The sequence below is a fragment of the Crocodylus siamensis genome, chromosome 5, assembly GCF_052110815.1.
Source record: "Crocodylus siamensis isolate JL-2025a chromosome 5, ASM5211081v1, whole genome shotgun sequence".
NCBI classification, from domain to species: domain Eukaryota; kingdom Metazoa; phylum Chordata; order Crocodylia; family Crocodylidae; genus Crocodylus; species Crocodylus siamensis.
In genome coordinates, this window is record NC_143399.1 from 136149576 (window position 1) to 136164945 (window position 15370).

General features: G+C 42.0%; 1 protein-coding gene across 6 annotated transcripts in view; it reads right to left on the reverse strand.

Moving 5' to 3' along the window:
* Positions 1 to 7002: 7002 nt before the first annotated feature.
* POMGNT2 (protein O-linked mannose N-acetylglucosaminyltransferase 2 (beta 1,4-)) overlaps positions 7003 to 15370 on the reverse strand; it is a 53441-nt gene continuing 45073 nt past the window's right edge. For 5 of the 6 annotated variants that reach the window (XM_090046433.1, XM_090046432.1, XM_090046436.1 and 2 more), the window contains exon 2: positions 7003 to 9207. In XM_090046433.1, coding sequence (XP_089902559.1) covers positions 7379 to 9115 — 1737 coding nt within the window. In that variant the 5' untranslated portion in view covers positions 9116 to 9207 and the 3' untranslated portion in view covers positions 7003 to 7378. Of the gene's footprint in view, positions 9208 to 13069; positions 13224 to 15370 lie in introns of those variants that run through there. The other variant, XM_090046434.1, reaches the window with a different exon arrangement.

Here is a 15370-nt window from a genome sequence, read left to right on the forward strand (position 1 = left end):
GTATGCAACGTTTTAAGTATCATTTCTAAGTTATTTACTGAAAACAGGAGGTTACTCAACTCAGCTGATTTGATTGCATGTGCGATAATTATATTTAGCAATCAACACATGTGAGAGAGAAAATTTGAGATGATAAAGACACTTCAGACCCATGTCCCCAGTCAGCATAGATTTGCGTGGGTTTGTTGAGTTTAATGGAGCCATATGAATATACACAAGCTAGAGACTAGCTCAAAGTCCATTACAAGATATATTCTGAAAGAGGTAACTTAGCTTTGCTTAAAGAAAGGTTGTTACATGCTTTGCACACATACAGATGGTGATGCATTTCATACCACCCACAGCACAGATGGACTGTCAGCCATTACATTGAAAGTGATTCCAAAAGCGTTAACCCAAATCCACCAGGGAAAAATGGACCGTTTCTTTTTCTGTTAAAACTTACTCTCTTAAAATGCAGGGACATCTTAGAAGCAAAAATATTTGAGAAATAGGTAAGCTACTTACATAGCTCAGCAGCTGCGGTTTAACATAAAATGTAAATAAATCCCAAGTCATCGTGTCGAATATAATAAATGAAATAATAACACTGGGCTTGTAGGATCTCTTTCATCTACAGGTTTTGAAAAGCTCAAAGGTTGGGAAAGCATTCATCTCTCTCTTTCAGAGGTGAGACAAATTCAGAATATGTCCATGTAGAGCAAGGCAGCATCAGGCAGGCACCTGAGCTAGTTCTGTACACTTTAACAGAGGAGCACCTGAATTAGAAGCAGTATAGCCATACATTTGCCATTGCAAGAAGCAAAATTATTTATCTCAGTGCAGTGTGACTCTAACCTGAGATCTTGCTTTCATTTCAGAAACTAGCACATGCAGACAATAGCTTAGGATGTCTGCACAATATTGTCTCAGTCTTGAAAAGCTTAAGGTCTAAAGCACTGACTCACCCCCCAGGGAAACTCCATTTGAAATAAGCAGGTGAAGGATCTATTTATACAAAGCACTTGCAGGTCTGAGGCCAATTATTTTAAAGTTTCTACCTGGAGTCCCCAAAGCCTGATCTTCAAGGGTGCTAAAGTATTTTTCTTGCCTTGAAGAGTGGGTGTTCAGAACCGCTGAAAAATCAGGTTCAGCGTGTCTGATACTGGGCACCCAAAATCAGTAGGAAGAGCTGAAAATGTATGTCACAGCAATTTGCTGAAGACCACAAGTTAATGGGCACATATGACAGGGACAGCTCCCAACTCCATTTACCCAGGTCAAACAGACATGCTGCCTGCCTCAAGAGAAACACAGGCTGGATTCTCCAGTCCACTCTGCAACAATTTCTCTGGAGAAGTGAATTCCCTGCTTGCATAAACCTGTCAAAGGTGGTGATGGACCCACCTTCTATACCTACTCATTTTATCCCCACACAAACATGAATGTTATCCAGAGAAGGGAGAAGGGAAATCTGATAAGAGGGTGGAGTAGTTATGGGTGGTCCCTTTCAATCCCAGACATAATTAAATTACCAGCTTGGAAATCTTAAAACAGTTCTTGTCATTCATTTTTGCAAAATGTGTGCAGCTCTGATTTGAAGTTCATCATTTTTCTGGTAACACTGAAAGGCACTTTAGATTTTCAGGCTATGTCAATGGAAATATTGAATACAGTAAGTTTGATCTTGATCCTTTCCTTCAGAAGATGTGAGATGTTACAGAAGGTCAGTTCACTAAAGTCCCAGGTGCTTCCACCCAGTAATTACTATTCAGTGATTCACCTGTTGTACCAAAAAAATTACTTTTTAACATATAGATTTAAAAAAAGTTATTCTACATTAACTTCATGTCTAGTAGATGTTCTTAAATCTATAGAAGTGTTGACTTTTTCAAGTTAGGTGCTATGACAATGGATCTTAATTACTTATGCACAGTAACTTACATCCCGGTCTGCACAAACTCCTCACACTGCACAACCACAGACTCCCTTTTTGTAATAGCTGAAAACTGACTGCATGGCATTTTCAGATGAGAGCTCCCAGTTGTGGATTTCTTTTCCCTTTTGGTCCATCAACTAGAGTTAGTCAAAGTTTTTACAGGAAAACCAATAGGTAAGAAAAGCCATATTTTCTGTGCTTGTTTTTCAAACAGCTGTATGTTTCTAGCTTTGGTTTAAGCTTTGGAAAGACTCCTTAGCGTACTCATTCTTTTGCTCAAACTTACTGGTGAGGAAAGGCACCTTTACCGATGGCCATGACTGTCAGCTGGGGAAGTTGCTTCTGAACTTATACTTCTGGTCTTAGCTGGGTTCAAAGCCTGGAACCCTTAAAAGTACTTACATTCACTAGTGCCAGCACCGCGTAGCTCTCATTACCAAATGGCTCTCATTACTGTCTTCACGCAGGCAAAAAGCAGACCTGAAAATCTGATCAATGGATTTGTTTATGGGCGAATGTAGTATTGGGTCAGGACAAAAGGTTAGCAGAAACCAAAACACCATAACACACATTTTAGAGGGCATATAAACATAGTTCTAGTCTCATGTAATCTGCTGAATTTTGAGATGAACAAATGCTCATTTTCAGAACTGGTCAAAAGTTTGATCATTTATGTTTTCATGGAAAAAAAACTGTCTTTTCCTAATGTTTCACAAAAAGGCTGTTGAAATTTCCACTTTCAACATTTGCTGTGGAATTTTTATTCCCATTTATAAAATGTAGCTTTCATTATTAAGTTTTCCCCCCCCTCTTTTCCTTTCCTGTCTTCCCCAAGTCATTTTCAAAACAAACATCATTTAAAAAAGTATTGGGGAAAAAAGGAAAAACCTTGGAAATCTATAAGAAAATATCTATATCTATATCTATCTATATAGATATATATAAAAAAAATAAACAAATCCACTTCGAATCCCAGAAAATGAAAACCTCGATTTTTTTACTAGCTCTAATGATTTTTGAAACACAGCATTTGCTAGGATTATTATTTCATGGTTCAAGATAAAAGGCAACATTGTCCCATATTATCTTTATGCTAAAGGCTTAAATCAGAATAGATGATGCAAAAGAATTAACAGATTTACAGGGTCCACTAAAAAAGTTCACTACATTTGTTTAAAATAAACAAATACAGCAAGCAATATTTTGTGGTAGCTTTGGGTCCTTTCAGATTAGGCTTACATTTCTAAATGGGGGTCATCAGCTAGTAGTACTATGTAAGCTATGCTAGACCTTTATTGGCAGCACAATAGAGCTAGCTGTTTGTACAAACGAATACCACCAGCTGGCCAGTCACCAATTCTCATCCTCAACATGGCATCTTTCCAAAATGTTCAGTGGGCTTGCAGTCAGCACAGAATGTGAATTTTGGCATCCCAGTAGGATCTGAATTTCATCAATATAAAAGCATCATTTACGCAAGACCAACATCACAGGTGCCCCTCACTTGATTAACAACCTGGCAATCTGTCTTCTTGCTGTATGCAGCTAAGGGAGCAATCTAAGTCATGTAACTCTAAATCACTTTCCATTATGTAGGGGACAATTTTATGCCAGCAACCTACCCATCTTTTACACAGAACAAGGATTTCAAAAGCCATTCAGTGAACACTGCTAACTACTTCATAGAGCTGAGAATTGTTGAAGCAATTTAATTCAATAAATATAATTAAAGAAACTCTATTAGGCTTTAAATGTTAATACTTTCCTAGTTTCCTAAGCCTGGGGAAGCTGTTATATGAGTTGCTATCATACACTTTCACACTAATATAACGAGTTCTAGTAATTTTCAAGACAGGTTCTGGCTGGCAGCTGTCCCTAAAACATTTAGGCAACCTGCCCTGGAGGTGGTCCCTAGATTGGCAAACAACCAGTCCCAGAAAACATACCCCAGATCAAAGTGAGATATTTATAAGTATTTTCATTATGGGTTGAATTTCTAAGAGTTGTGGCTTAGGATCACAAGTTTCACTAAATGGATTCACGTTTAGCCACTTAGATTGTTGTGAAAAATCCCACCCAAACACAACACTGTTCCACTTCAGTGTCCTGGGCAACTGGTTCTTTCTCCTCTGATATGGTATCTATCATTCCTTCCTTGGAGGCTGCAAGGTAAGGGGCCATACAGTGATTTTACAGCCCACACAACTAGGCATTGCAAATGATTTGAAGCTTGAAAAATGTTGCTGATCTGGTTCTACACATTTCTCATGTCTTAGGACAGCACTGGTTGTGAGCACCATGGCAGCTATATAATGCACTTACTTAGCATGCAGGACTTACTGATGTATTTTTGTGGTGACCCACTAAGGATCTACCAGTGTTGCTTCAACAACTTGTTAGAAAAAACTTAAGGGGTAGAAGACAAAGTTTAGGAATCAAAGTGGCCAGAGTGTGAACCCCCACGTTTCCATGCAAGTTAGATGGTAAAAAGTGTCCAGGGCACTCAAATTCATTACAAGGCATACCTAATACCCCCCACCAGACAATCAGTACTTTGGCTTAATTAAGAAGCAAAATCAAGTCCCACTGAGTTCTCTTAAACCTGATGGGACAGAGGCTCTATCAAAGTATCAAAGATGGAGGCGTGAAGCAAAGAGAACAGACGGGTTGTGGTGAATGGAGAAGAAATGGAGTGGAACCATAGAGCTTTGGTGAAGAAGGGAAATGAAAAAAAAGTCTAGGCTAAGACAGCAGTATAAATCTTAAGATGGTCTAATTTAGAATAGCATCACTGCACTCCATGGAGTTCTGCCAATTGACAACAGCTGTGAAACAGGCCCTTAGCTTTTAAATGTAATGTATTTACTGCAACCTGGTGGAGGTAAAGTCAGCACAGGGCAGGGTAATAAGGCCTTGGTGCAGATGTTCCTGTATGGTGTGTGGGTTTTAATACAATCCCTAAATTGCAAGCAAGGTTTCTTTTTATACTGCAGTACCTAGAAGAGAAAAACAGTAGTTAAATAATGGGTAAATATCTTCCATAATTGTGCACACAACTGGTGGAGGAAGCATTCCTGAATAAACATATTTTTTCCACCGCATCTGATCTCCTGGAAAAAGGTGCCTTGTGAATGAAAGGCAATATATTCTATTAAATGTAAGGTCAATTGAATGCAACTCCGTATCTATGGTAAACATTTTTATATTTTTATCCAATTATGCTGATTAGCGGTATTAGGACGCCACTATGGATGTGTGAAGAAAATAAGTTAATGTGCTGTAACCAATTTGCAAACATCAGGAAATTACACAAAGCTACACAACACAAAGCTAATTAAATAAGAAAGGCCAATCCACATTAGGGAAGCAGGTTAGCAAAATGGAATTTTAAAAATGGAGTCAATACAAAAAGGACAAGTGAGCAATCCCCTCCATAGGTGGTTACCAGAATTCCTGGAGCTTAGTACCTACCCAAAGAGATTCTGTTGACTGCCTGTGAAATAGAGTTCCCCAAATTTCAGCCCACTGAAGGCCCCTTTCAAAAGTTTGCCTTGTAATTCCAGATGTCAATGACTACCACCCTTCTGCTCAGTAAATCCCTATTCACAGAGTCGTTCCTCTGCCCCTACAGAAGCTGATAACAGAAATGTTAGCAGTTCCCTTTAAATTCTGAAGGCATTAGTCAGTGATGCTACAACACTGAAGAAATTCAACTTCTTTATCATAAACAGCTTGCTTGAAAACAAAACCAGATTTAATGAAAATGCATTCACAGAGCAAGTGGCAGCCTCAAGGCCTGATTTTGTACACACTTGTTTTATTTATTTTCCAGCCCTGCTATTTTTCATACAGACAGACTTTTTTCCTTCTAAATCCCATTTCATAATCCTGCCCTGAGCATCTCATCTCTCAAGATGCGGTCCCTAAAATGAATCTCAGTTCATTGTACTACATGACCCTGAGTGCAGACCTTGGACAGCAGCACTTCCCTGTTTGTTTAACCTCAGTTATAATTAAATTATTTGAGTGCCATACACAATAGCACACAAAAAACGGCATGAGCCACACCCCCAGAAGACAAACTGTGACAGCCTGACTGATTTATGTGGAACATGCTAAATGACACCAACTGAAGATTTGGACCTAAACAGCTTCCTTTTGTAAATATACATTAGATAGACATGTCCTGCAAAAATGCTCATAGGGAGAACTGGGCCTTAGCTAGGATAGAATATTTCCAGAACTCCAGGAACCCAGCAAATTAAAAGGATAAAACCACTGGGTCAGATTCTTATATCAATGAGGGCTAATTCAAGTCTAAAATAGCTCCACTGACTGGAGTTTGTCTAGATTTACAATGGCATAATAGAGATCACAATCTGGCCCATAGCATATAATTATCTCTTCCATTCAACACAGTGAAACCTGTGCTAGTACTCACAGAGTCTTTTCTCCTAACAGCCAGTAAAGCCTCTATTCCCATGAGAGATCTCCCCTATTAATCACAAAAAGTTATATGGCCACCTGTTATAATGGCCAGAGAAACATTCATTCCTTTAGTGGCTTTTACGAACAAGCTACGCTGCATTACACAATTTTTTACATGCGTAAACTGTGTTCTCCCACTGCTTTTGTTTTCCTTCCCTCCTCCGAATTTGATCAAGAATTCTATACAAGCATACAGCTTAAAAAATGTAAACGGACCTTAAAAATGCAGTAATTATTGCTTATGCTACCCACCTCCACTCAGCAGTTGTACCTATCACATCCCTTTTCATGTTTCATCTGTTACTTCAGCTTTTCATGTGGTTACTCAGGTACAGTAAAACTTGATTTTACATATGACTGGTGTCATTGTCTTCCTCTTCTCAGCCAAAATAAGAAAAAAGAGCTAGCCACACATGCACTTCAAGAGCAAGGATAATTCTTCTGTAAGAACTATCATTCTTGCAGACATTAAAAGGAAAGGCGTCTCAAAGAAGTTTACAACAATTTAAGGAATGTTCTTGTACCAAATTTTTTACTCAGTGGTACAGATACAGCTTGTCTTTTTTAAAAAATAAGTTACAACGGAGAAACTGATGAAAATTGTCCATCTAACCATGTAATTAATTGCAGTTAAATGCTGTGCTTAAATACCCACTACACAATAGAAAGAGATTCAAATCACTACCAAGGTACACACAATTTACTTTCATTATGCTTTTCAATTACAGGTGTTTGGTTTGTAATTTCAATTTTGGAAGTTCTTTTCAAGAACAGAGAGTTTTTTGTTGGTTTTTTTTACATTAAATGGAAATAAATACCACCTTTAGAACACACAGGAAATGCAATAAAATGGCCACTTAGGCACTGACATAGTCTAGTCCTTTGAAGCCCTCTAAAAACTACAGGACAATAGGTTTTTAAGCCACTAATGGGTTGGTGCACAGGACAGAATGCTGCCGATTTGACAGCGGATTATGTACTACACAAAAGCACATCTGCAAAAGGTCCAAGGAGATTTTTGTTAAAGATGCATCGTATCCATACCAGATATATTGTGAATGGCTTAATGTTTTCTGAAAAGGTGTGATTCTGATGGGACAAAATATAAGGCATGTAAGTGTTTTCACCTTGCTCCTGTATCCATACTTCATATTTTACCTCCCTGACCTTCAAGTACTTAAGGTTCCAAGGAATCTGCCAAGACACAGCAAGTTTAGCTTCACTAGTGCCCTGGACAGAGGCTTGACATTTGGCATCCCTCACCTTGCCAGGGTACAGACCACTAGTCCACTTCTGCTTCTTGGGTCCAGGCTTAGACTTCACGGTCTGCCTGATCACTTGGATAAGGGAGGGGATATCTACTTTTGTGTCCTGGTAGGCACGGAAAAGCCAATCGGGGTTCCGACAGCAGAGGTGCCGCGGGACCTCTTTGCTCTTTATGATGCGCTCCTGCTCCACCTTGTCTAAGTGAGCAATTCCTCCCTGATCCCAAGGCCTGTCAGGGTAGGTAACAGTGTTTTCCCTATCAGTGTTCTGCCAAGCAATATACTGGAGATCCATGCCAGGGAGTGTTGCCAGTGTTTTGTATGGGGTGTAGTGTTCAGGGTTGATAGCATAAGGAAACAGCTCCACCATAGTAGCCCCTCTTGGCAGGAAGAGAGACATCACTAATTGGGCACCATGCATGCTGACCAGCATGGATGCATTGCTGATCAGACGTACAATATCAGAAAATGAATGATCCTCTAAGGAGACTGTAATGGTTTTCATCTGAAACTCTTGGGCAAGTGCCAAAATTAGTTCTGCCTCATTTAGGATTAGTCTGTTGATTGTTCGACTGAATACAATAATATACTCCTCACTGGAGCTTTCTTCCAAGCTGACATTCAGCTTCTCCATCATGAATTTGGTGAACTGCCTGATCTCATTGCCGGAAACTAAGATGTTTGCCTTTGGGCCTTGGGGCTGCACAAACCCATACTGGTACCACGTGGTGATTTTGGACAGTCCCACGTAGGATTTCGTAAAGCAAAGGAGCCGGCCCAGAGTTTTAAGCTGTTCTTTCAGGAGTGGCTGCTTGTTACTCAGTATCTTGTATAGATCGAAGTGCAGGCCTTCACTCCACCCCTCCATGAAGAACAACCGTGACTCCTGGTCCAAGTCTGGAAACTGCTGCATGGTGTAGTAGATTGGGAGGAGATCATCGTGAAAGACATGCATCAAGTTGTCTGGGTTGAATCTGTTGGTGATCAGTGCCACATCAGGCACAAAGACTGGCTTTGGCATAAATTTCAGTGCAGCAGCTGGCAGCTCCACAAAGTTAAAATATTGGGTATTATGGTCCTCCACTGAGGAGAGATCAAGCAAGGCTGGCTGGAATCGTCTAGAGCCCAAGTTGGGCAACATGACTGAGGAGTTGCTGTGAAAGAAGACAAACTCCTCTGCCTCCGTGGAATAACAGAGGGACTCAAAGCGGCAGATGCGGTCAGTATGCATCCTGCCTGTGCACACCATCCTGGTTCCATCCTCCACCAGTGCTTGAAGAGCTGCATGGTAATCAATCCGGACCTGAGAGAGCTCCTGAGACTGGCGAGTGAGAATCAGCTCCTCTTCCACCACAAAGACGTGCTCTCGCAGCCTGATGTATTTCCACAGCACAGCTGCAAGGACAGACACTAGCAGAGCATTAAACACTGCTGCTATGTTCATTCTGTAGCTAGATCCTAGCAAGATGACAGGTGGGGAACACAGTGGAAAGGGAAGGCATCATTAATCCTCTTTGACATGGTGAAAGCAAAGACCTGGGGAAAACAAAACAAGAAAGAAACCATCTGAATATGATTTTTATAGCCCTGCTGTAAATCATGTTTTATGAAGTATTCAAAGGAGTTCTGCTTTTTCAGCATTTTTCTGAGAAATGGCAGAGGCGCAAGCAAGATACTATCCAGAACTAAACTTGAGAGCACTGATAATAAAAAAGGGACTGGCTACAAGGAGCAGCTCCCTCTCTAATTTTGATTTCCACCTGTTGAATAAATGTCAAGAAAAGCTTAGTGCAATTTCATTAAAGAACCTGATCAATTATTCCCATTCAGAATGCATCTCCAGTCTAACCTTCTCATAACACATTCTGTAAAGTAGTAGAGGAAGGATGGCCCAATGGTCAGGGCTTGGGAGACCAGGACGCCATACCTTCTTCTGCCATAGACTTTATGTATGACCTTGTACAAATTACTTTTTCTCACTGTACTTCAGCTCTTCATCTGTACTACGCACATAGTAGCACTTCCCTATATCTCAGGGGTACTGTGAAAATAAATGAAGTCACAACTGTGAATCTTGCAGGGAGCATGGTAGCGGAAGATAAATAAGTACAACAGAGTTTTTAGTTCTAGCCATTTTTGTAGTTTATGGGCTTGTCTAGATCCCTTGTTCTCCAGAAAAAATACACTGACCCTCTTCTTTTCAGCTACCCATTTTCAAGATTTCATGGTGTAGTAGGAAAGCCTTTAAATAAAAAAAAATTCAAAGTCCCCAAAAAATAAAGATCCCATGATGCTGACACAGGAGTAGAAAGTCTGTGATCCTGCTTTTGTGATTGGACATTTATTAGGTATACATGTCACTTGTGTCCTCCCCCACACCTCAACTCCACTTCCCCACCCCCAACTCCATCCAACAAACAGCTTAGGGTAGCTTAGACTAAAAGACCAAGTAATTTATACCCCCAAATTGAATAATAATTCATGCTTGCTCCACTACCTTGCAAGAAAAAATTTACAGTTCCAATAAAAAAGTCCAGCTATATACACGCTACACAAAAACCATGCCTAAATATGGTTGGTCACAGCCATAGTACACAAATTATATAAGCAACTTTTCTTCCTACATGAACAAAAGCAAACATACAATTGTTAGTGCAGGAACTTTAAAACCTCTGTTTCAGGGGTTCCTTGTGTGCCTTACAGCTCTCTAAAATGCTCATTACATGTTTATTCTTGTTTGCACTGGAAAGACTAAGTTACACTACACTATAGCAAGGTTTGACAGCTATCAAGTTTAAACACTACTATTCTGGTAGTATGGAATGCACCAAGGAGTACAAGTTACTGGTTTCAGCACTAACCAGCCTAGATCTCGGAGACTAATTTACACCTACATCCTTTTACACTCTGACAGTGTTAAAAGGGCATATGTATAAAGTGGCAAACATGCCCCAGACATAGAAATGGACAAGTTCCAGCACCACACCAAGATACTGCTCATATTATGGCCTCCACAGGTGAGCAGAGGTAGGGCCAGATGTTGAAACTGGCTTCTCTCTACAACATTGTCACAGCAGGCTTTTTGGCCAGATGTGACCATTTCCTCAAACAGCATCAGAATCCATACCCCACCCCATGATTGCTGATGTAGAGCCATGAATAGGGATGGATGGATACAGGTGTGAAAATGGCAGCTGACTCAATCCTGGTGCTGACTGCAGAGAAGAGGGGCTAGCAGTGTAGCTGTACAACTCCTCAGTTGTACATTGCTGTGGGCTGGCGGTTAACCCATGAGCAGGCAAACTGTACACAGACCAATCTATCAGCAGTAAAAAGAACAAGTGGAAGTTATGGCCCTGATCCTCAGATATTTCTGCAGCCACTTTGCTTCACAATACGAGCCAAGGGAATCCTTAGAGAGCAAGATTGAAATAGCAAATCAATCACAAGGGACTCCTCCATGACACATGTGGCTCCCACTCCATTGCTCTCCTAGCATATAGCAGAAGTGCAAGTAATTCAGTGCATGCTTGAGGCTGCTCTACCTCAGGGTGGCAGAAAACTGGTCCAATGTAAAGCCAGCCCTGTAAGGACAGTCCAGAGGTGGCTTTGCACCCCACACTCTCACACTGCTGCAACCAAGGAATAAAGACTACGACTTTTGTCCTCCTTATGAAAGAAACAGCTTGATAGAGAGAGCCTACCTTTGTCAGGGATGACCACATTGTATTAAACTAAGCAAACCCTTTCCTTGCAAGAGTAAGTCTGACTTGTACCAGTCCAGAAACTTGGGACAAACTTAAAAGGAAACATACTCCAGTTATTTTTCTCACCTTGTTTTCCAAGGTGTCCAGGGTTGGCTAAGCTCAGATGCTATGCTATAGTGTCAAGGGCCTGCAGCAAGGCAGTATCCTTAGACTTTAAGAGGGCCAACTTCAATGAGCTGAGGAGATTAGTGGGACAGGCACTAGGGTCCTAGAGAGTAGGGGAACTGAGTGCCCAAGATGAGTGGTCGTTCCTTAAGGAGACGATACTCAGAGCCCAAGCGGTGACAATCCCAACAAGAAGCAAAGGGGGCAAGAGTGCCCAAAAGCCCCCCTGGCTCACCTAGGGAGGGTCTATCACCAAAGAGGAGTATACCTCCACCGCTCAGGTCTGTAGGGGGGCTGTTAGGAAAGCTAAGGGAGATACGGAACTAGAGCTAGCATCAAGGATAACAAAAAGTCCTTTTTTAAATACATAGGGAGAATGAAGAGGGCCCTGGGTAATGTGGGGCCCCTGCACGATATGCTTGGCAATCTGTTGGTTGCACCAGAGAAGAAAGCAGACCTCTTTAACAATTTCTTCACTTCTATTTTCTTGTGCAGGGACCGGGACTCCTGGGACTCCCCTGACCATGATTCAGGACGGACTCGGGAGAAACTCCGCCAAGCCTAGGGTCAGAACTGGGTTAGAGAACTTCTGGGGCTGGATGTATTCAAATCAGGAGGTTGAGATGCTCTCCACCCCAGGGTATTGAAGGAATTGGCAGGGGTTATCGCAGGGCCCCTGGCATGGCTTTAAGAGCACGTGTGGTGCTCTGGCCAGGTGCCAGACGACTGGAAGAGGGCACCTGGGAATACAGAGGGACCTGGGCAACTACAGGTCTGTTAGTCTTACTTCAATCCTGGGGGAGCTCTTTGAGAAGGTTATCAAGGAGCTGCTGTGATGGGCCAGCAGTGGGGATGACGCTCAAGGGCAACCAGCATGGTTTCATTAGGGGCAGGTCCTGTCAGACCAATCTGATTGCCTTCTACGATCAGGTCACAAAAATCATTGGATGCAGGTGTCGTGGTAGACATAGTCTTTCTGGACTTCAGGAAGGTCTTTGACACTGTCTCCCACTCCATTCTCATTAAAATGCTAGGTGACTGTGGCATTGATGCCTACACAGTCAGATGGACTGCAAATTGGCTGAGGGGTCATACTCAGAGAGTGGGGGCAGACGAGTCATTTTTGACCTGGAGGGAAGTAGGCAGTGGAGTCCCCCAGGGCTCAGTCCTCAGGCCCGCACTGTTCAATTTCTTTATTAGTGACTTGGACGACAAGGTGAAGAGCAGCCTGTTTAAATTTGCAGACAACACCAAGATTTGGGGTGAGGTGGGCACACTAGAAGGCAAGGACAGATTACAGCAGGACCTGGACAGGTTACAGGGTGGGCAAATGAAAATAGGATGGGATTCAATACTGACAAGTGCAGGGTGCCACACTTGGGCAGTAGGAACCAGCAGCAGACCTATAGGCTGGGGAACTCCCTTCTTGAAAGCACAGTGGCAGAAAGAGATCTTGGAGTCATTGTTGACTCCAGGATGGACATGGGCCGACAATGCAAGAACACAGTCAGTAGGGCTAACCGTACCTTGTCGTGCATCCACAGATGCATCTCAAGCAGGTCCAAGCAGGTGATCCTCCCCACTGGTTAGGCCGCAGCTGGGGTATTGCATCCAGTTCTGGGCACTGCACTTCAAGAGGCATGTGGACAGCACTGAGAAGGTCCAGAGGAGAGCCACTCGCACAATCCAGGGACAGCAGGGCAAACCCTATGAGGAGAGGCTATGGGACTTAACCTGTTTAGCCTTCACAAGAGAAGGCTGAGAAGGGACCTGGTGGCTGTCTACAAACTTACCAGGGGGGCCAGCAGGGAATGGGAGAGACCCTGTTCCCACGAGCACCTCCTGGAGTAACAAGGAATAACGGCCATAAGTTGTTTGAGAGTAGGTTCAGGCTGACATTAGAAGACGCTATTTCACAGTCAGGGCAGCTAGGATCTGGCACCAACTTCCAAAGGAAGTGGTGATGGCTCCTACCCTGAGGGTCTTTAAGAGGAGGCTCAACATTTACCTGGCTGGGGTCATTTGAGCCCAGTTTTCTCTCCTGCCCAGGGAAGGGGGTCAGACTAGAAGATCTACAAGGTCCCTTCTGACCCTACATCTATGAATTTATTTCATTGCTATGTGATGCTGGAAGATCCCCCCATTCCATTTTCTGTAGCGGGAGAGGTCTTGGCACTTTCCATTTGAGTAGGCACCATCATCCTTTCATTTAGGTTTGTTATTAGTTTATGTCTGAGCATCAAATATATCTTACTCTTTAGGAATTCAATTTAGGTATTGATTTACCTGCAGTGTTTCTGGGCCCTGATTTTCATTAGGTATCAAGTTCACTGTTAAGTAGGCTGTAAATAATTGTAACCATGACTCACTGGGGATTACTGAAACGGAAATTTCTCATTGGTCTATATTGTATCCAACTACTATAATTGTGTTTTAGGGTGGAGTTTGAACTGATTTCACTCTAAATTTAAGAGAAATTTTGAACACTTTTAGGCTGTCCAATGAACTGACATTGATTTCTTTGCATTCTAAACCAGAGGAGAGTGGCCTTACATGGTTTCTATATTGCTGAAGTATGGAAAGAACAGTGGGACAGGGTTTTATAATTTATCCAAGATTAATGATAAATCCTTGTTCTTCTGTTTTACTGTATTTTACACTCACTCATATTTTTGCATCAATAGCTGCAAGATGGCTATAATGAATAATTCAGCTTTTACAACAAAATTATATTTCTTTCTCAATCATTTTCTCTCTTTCTGCAGATCTTCAATTTCTCCACGCTTAGCAGAGGTAAGTATGTTTTCTCTAGCCATCTGAGTGACAGGAATGGCTGTTAAAAGCTAGGAGTCTTTTAGCAATGCATCATCTTAGGTGTTCCCAGCTGCTCAGAGATTCATAAATCCATGCTTCCTGTTGTTTGGCTGAATGTTGCTTCTAATTGAAATTAAACAAAAGAAAATGGGCAAGAGTGGGGATAAGGGGTGGGAAAAAAAAGTCACAGCCACAATTGAATAGTCGACTCTACCATTTTGGGGTTCTTCCAGAATTTTGGCCCATTTTCTTCAGGATTTTACCACTTGTGTTTCTGTGAGTGAGCACAGCACTAGAAGGAGACACTGGACTGACAGTACTGGTCACAAAGGCCTTTTGCTTATTCCCTGCGGAGTTTGATACCAAGAATCCCAACTGCCGTGGTGCTTCTGGGGCATAAAGATCTGTCCTTGAGGAAGCAGATAATCTTGAAATACTTAAAAGTTTGAGGCCTTCCACTTGGGACACAGCCTTCACAATGTAAACAGTCTCAGGTACTTAAATTCTCTACCTCCATTTCTCTTGGATAGGCATCTCTGAATGCTCCACAGGTATGGGTACAGTGGTCCGTCCCCCTCTCCTGCAGAGTAGCCTTGTAAGAATAACTTAATTTCAGAATGAGAAGTATTGCACTGGCAGCTAAGATGCATTGTCTTAAGGAGTGAAGCCTCCTTAAAACAAAACTAGGCAGCCATACCAGAGGCCTATATTTCTGTAATTTCTGACCCACCATGCTCTATGCTTTCCCCCACCCACAATGACATATTTGAGTGCTGTACCATTGTACCTTCCAGGTCTGTGTCCCAGTTATCAGAGAGATTACAAGGACCAACTTATATTTCTAAAGTGCTTTGAAAAAATAAGGCCAAATCATTCAGCAACACAGGTTACAGAGAACAAACAGAGGCAAGGGCAGAGACTAAACCATGGTGGACCAATCACCAAGAAAGCTAGAAAGTTGTGGAAACCCTCTCTGGGTTCTGGTAGGAAAGACAAGTAGAGAAAGAGAAGAG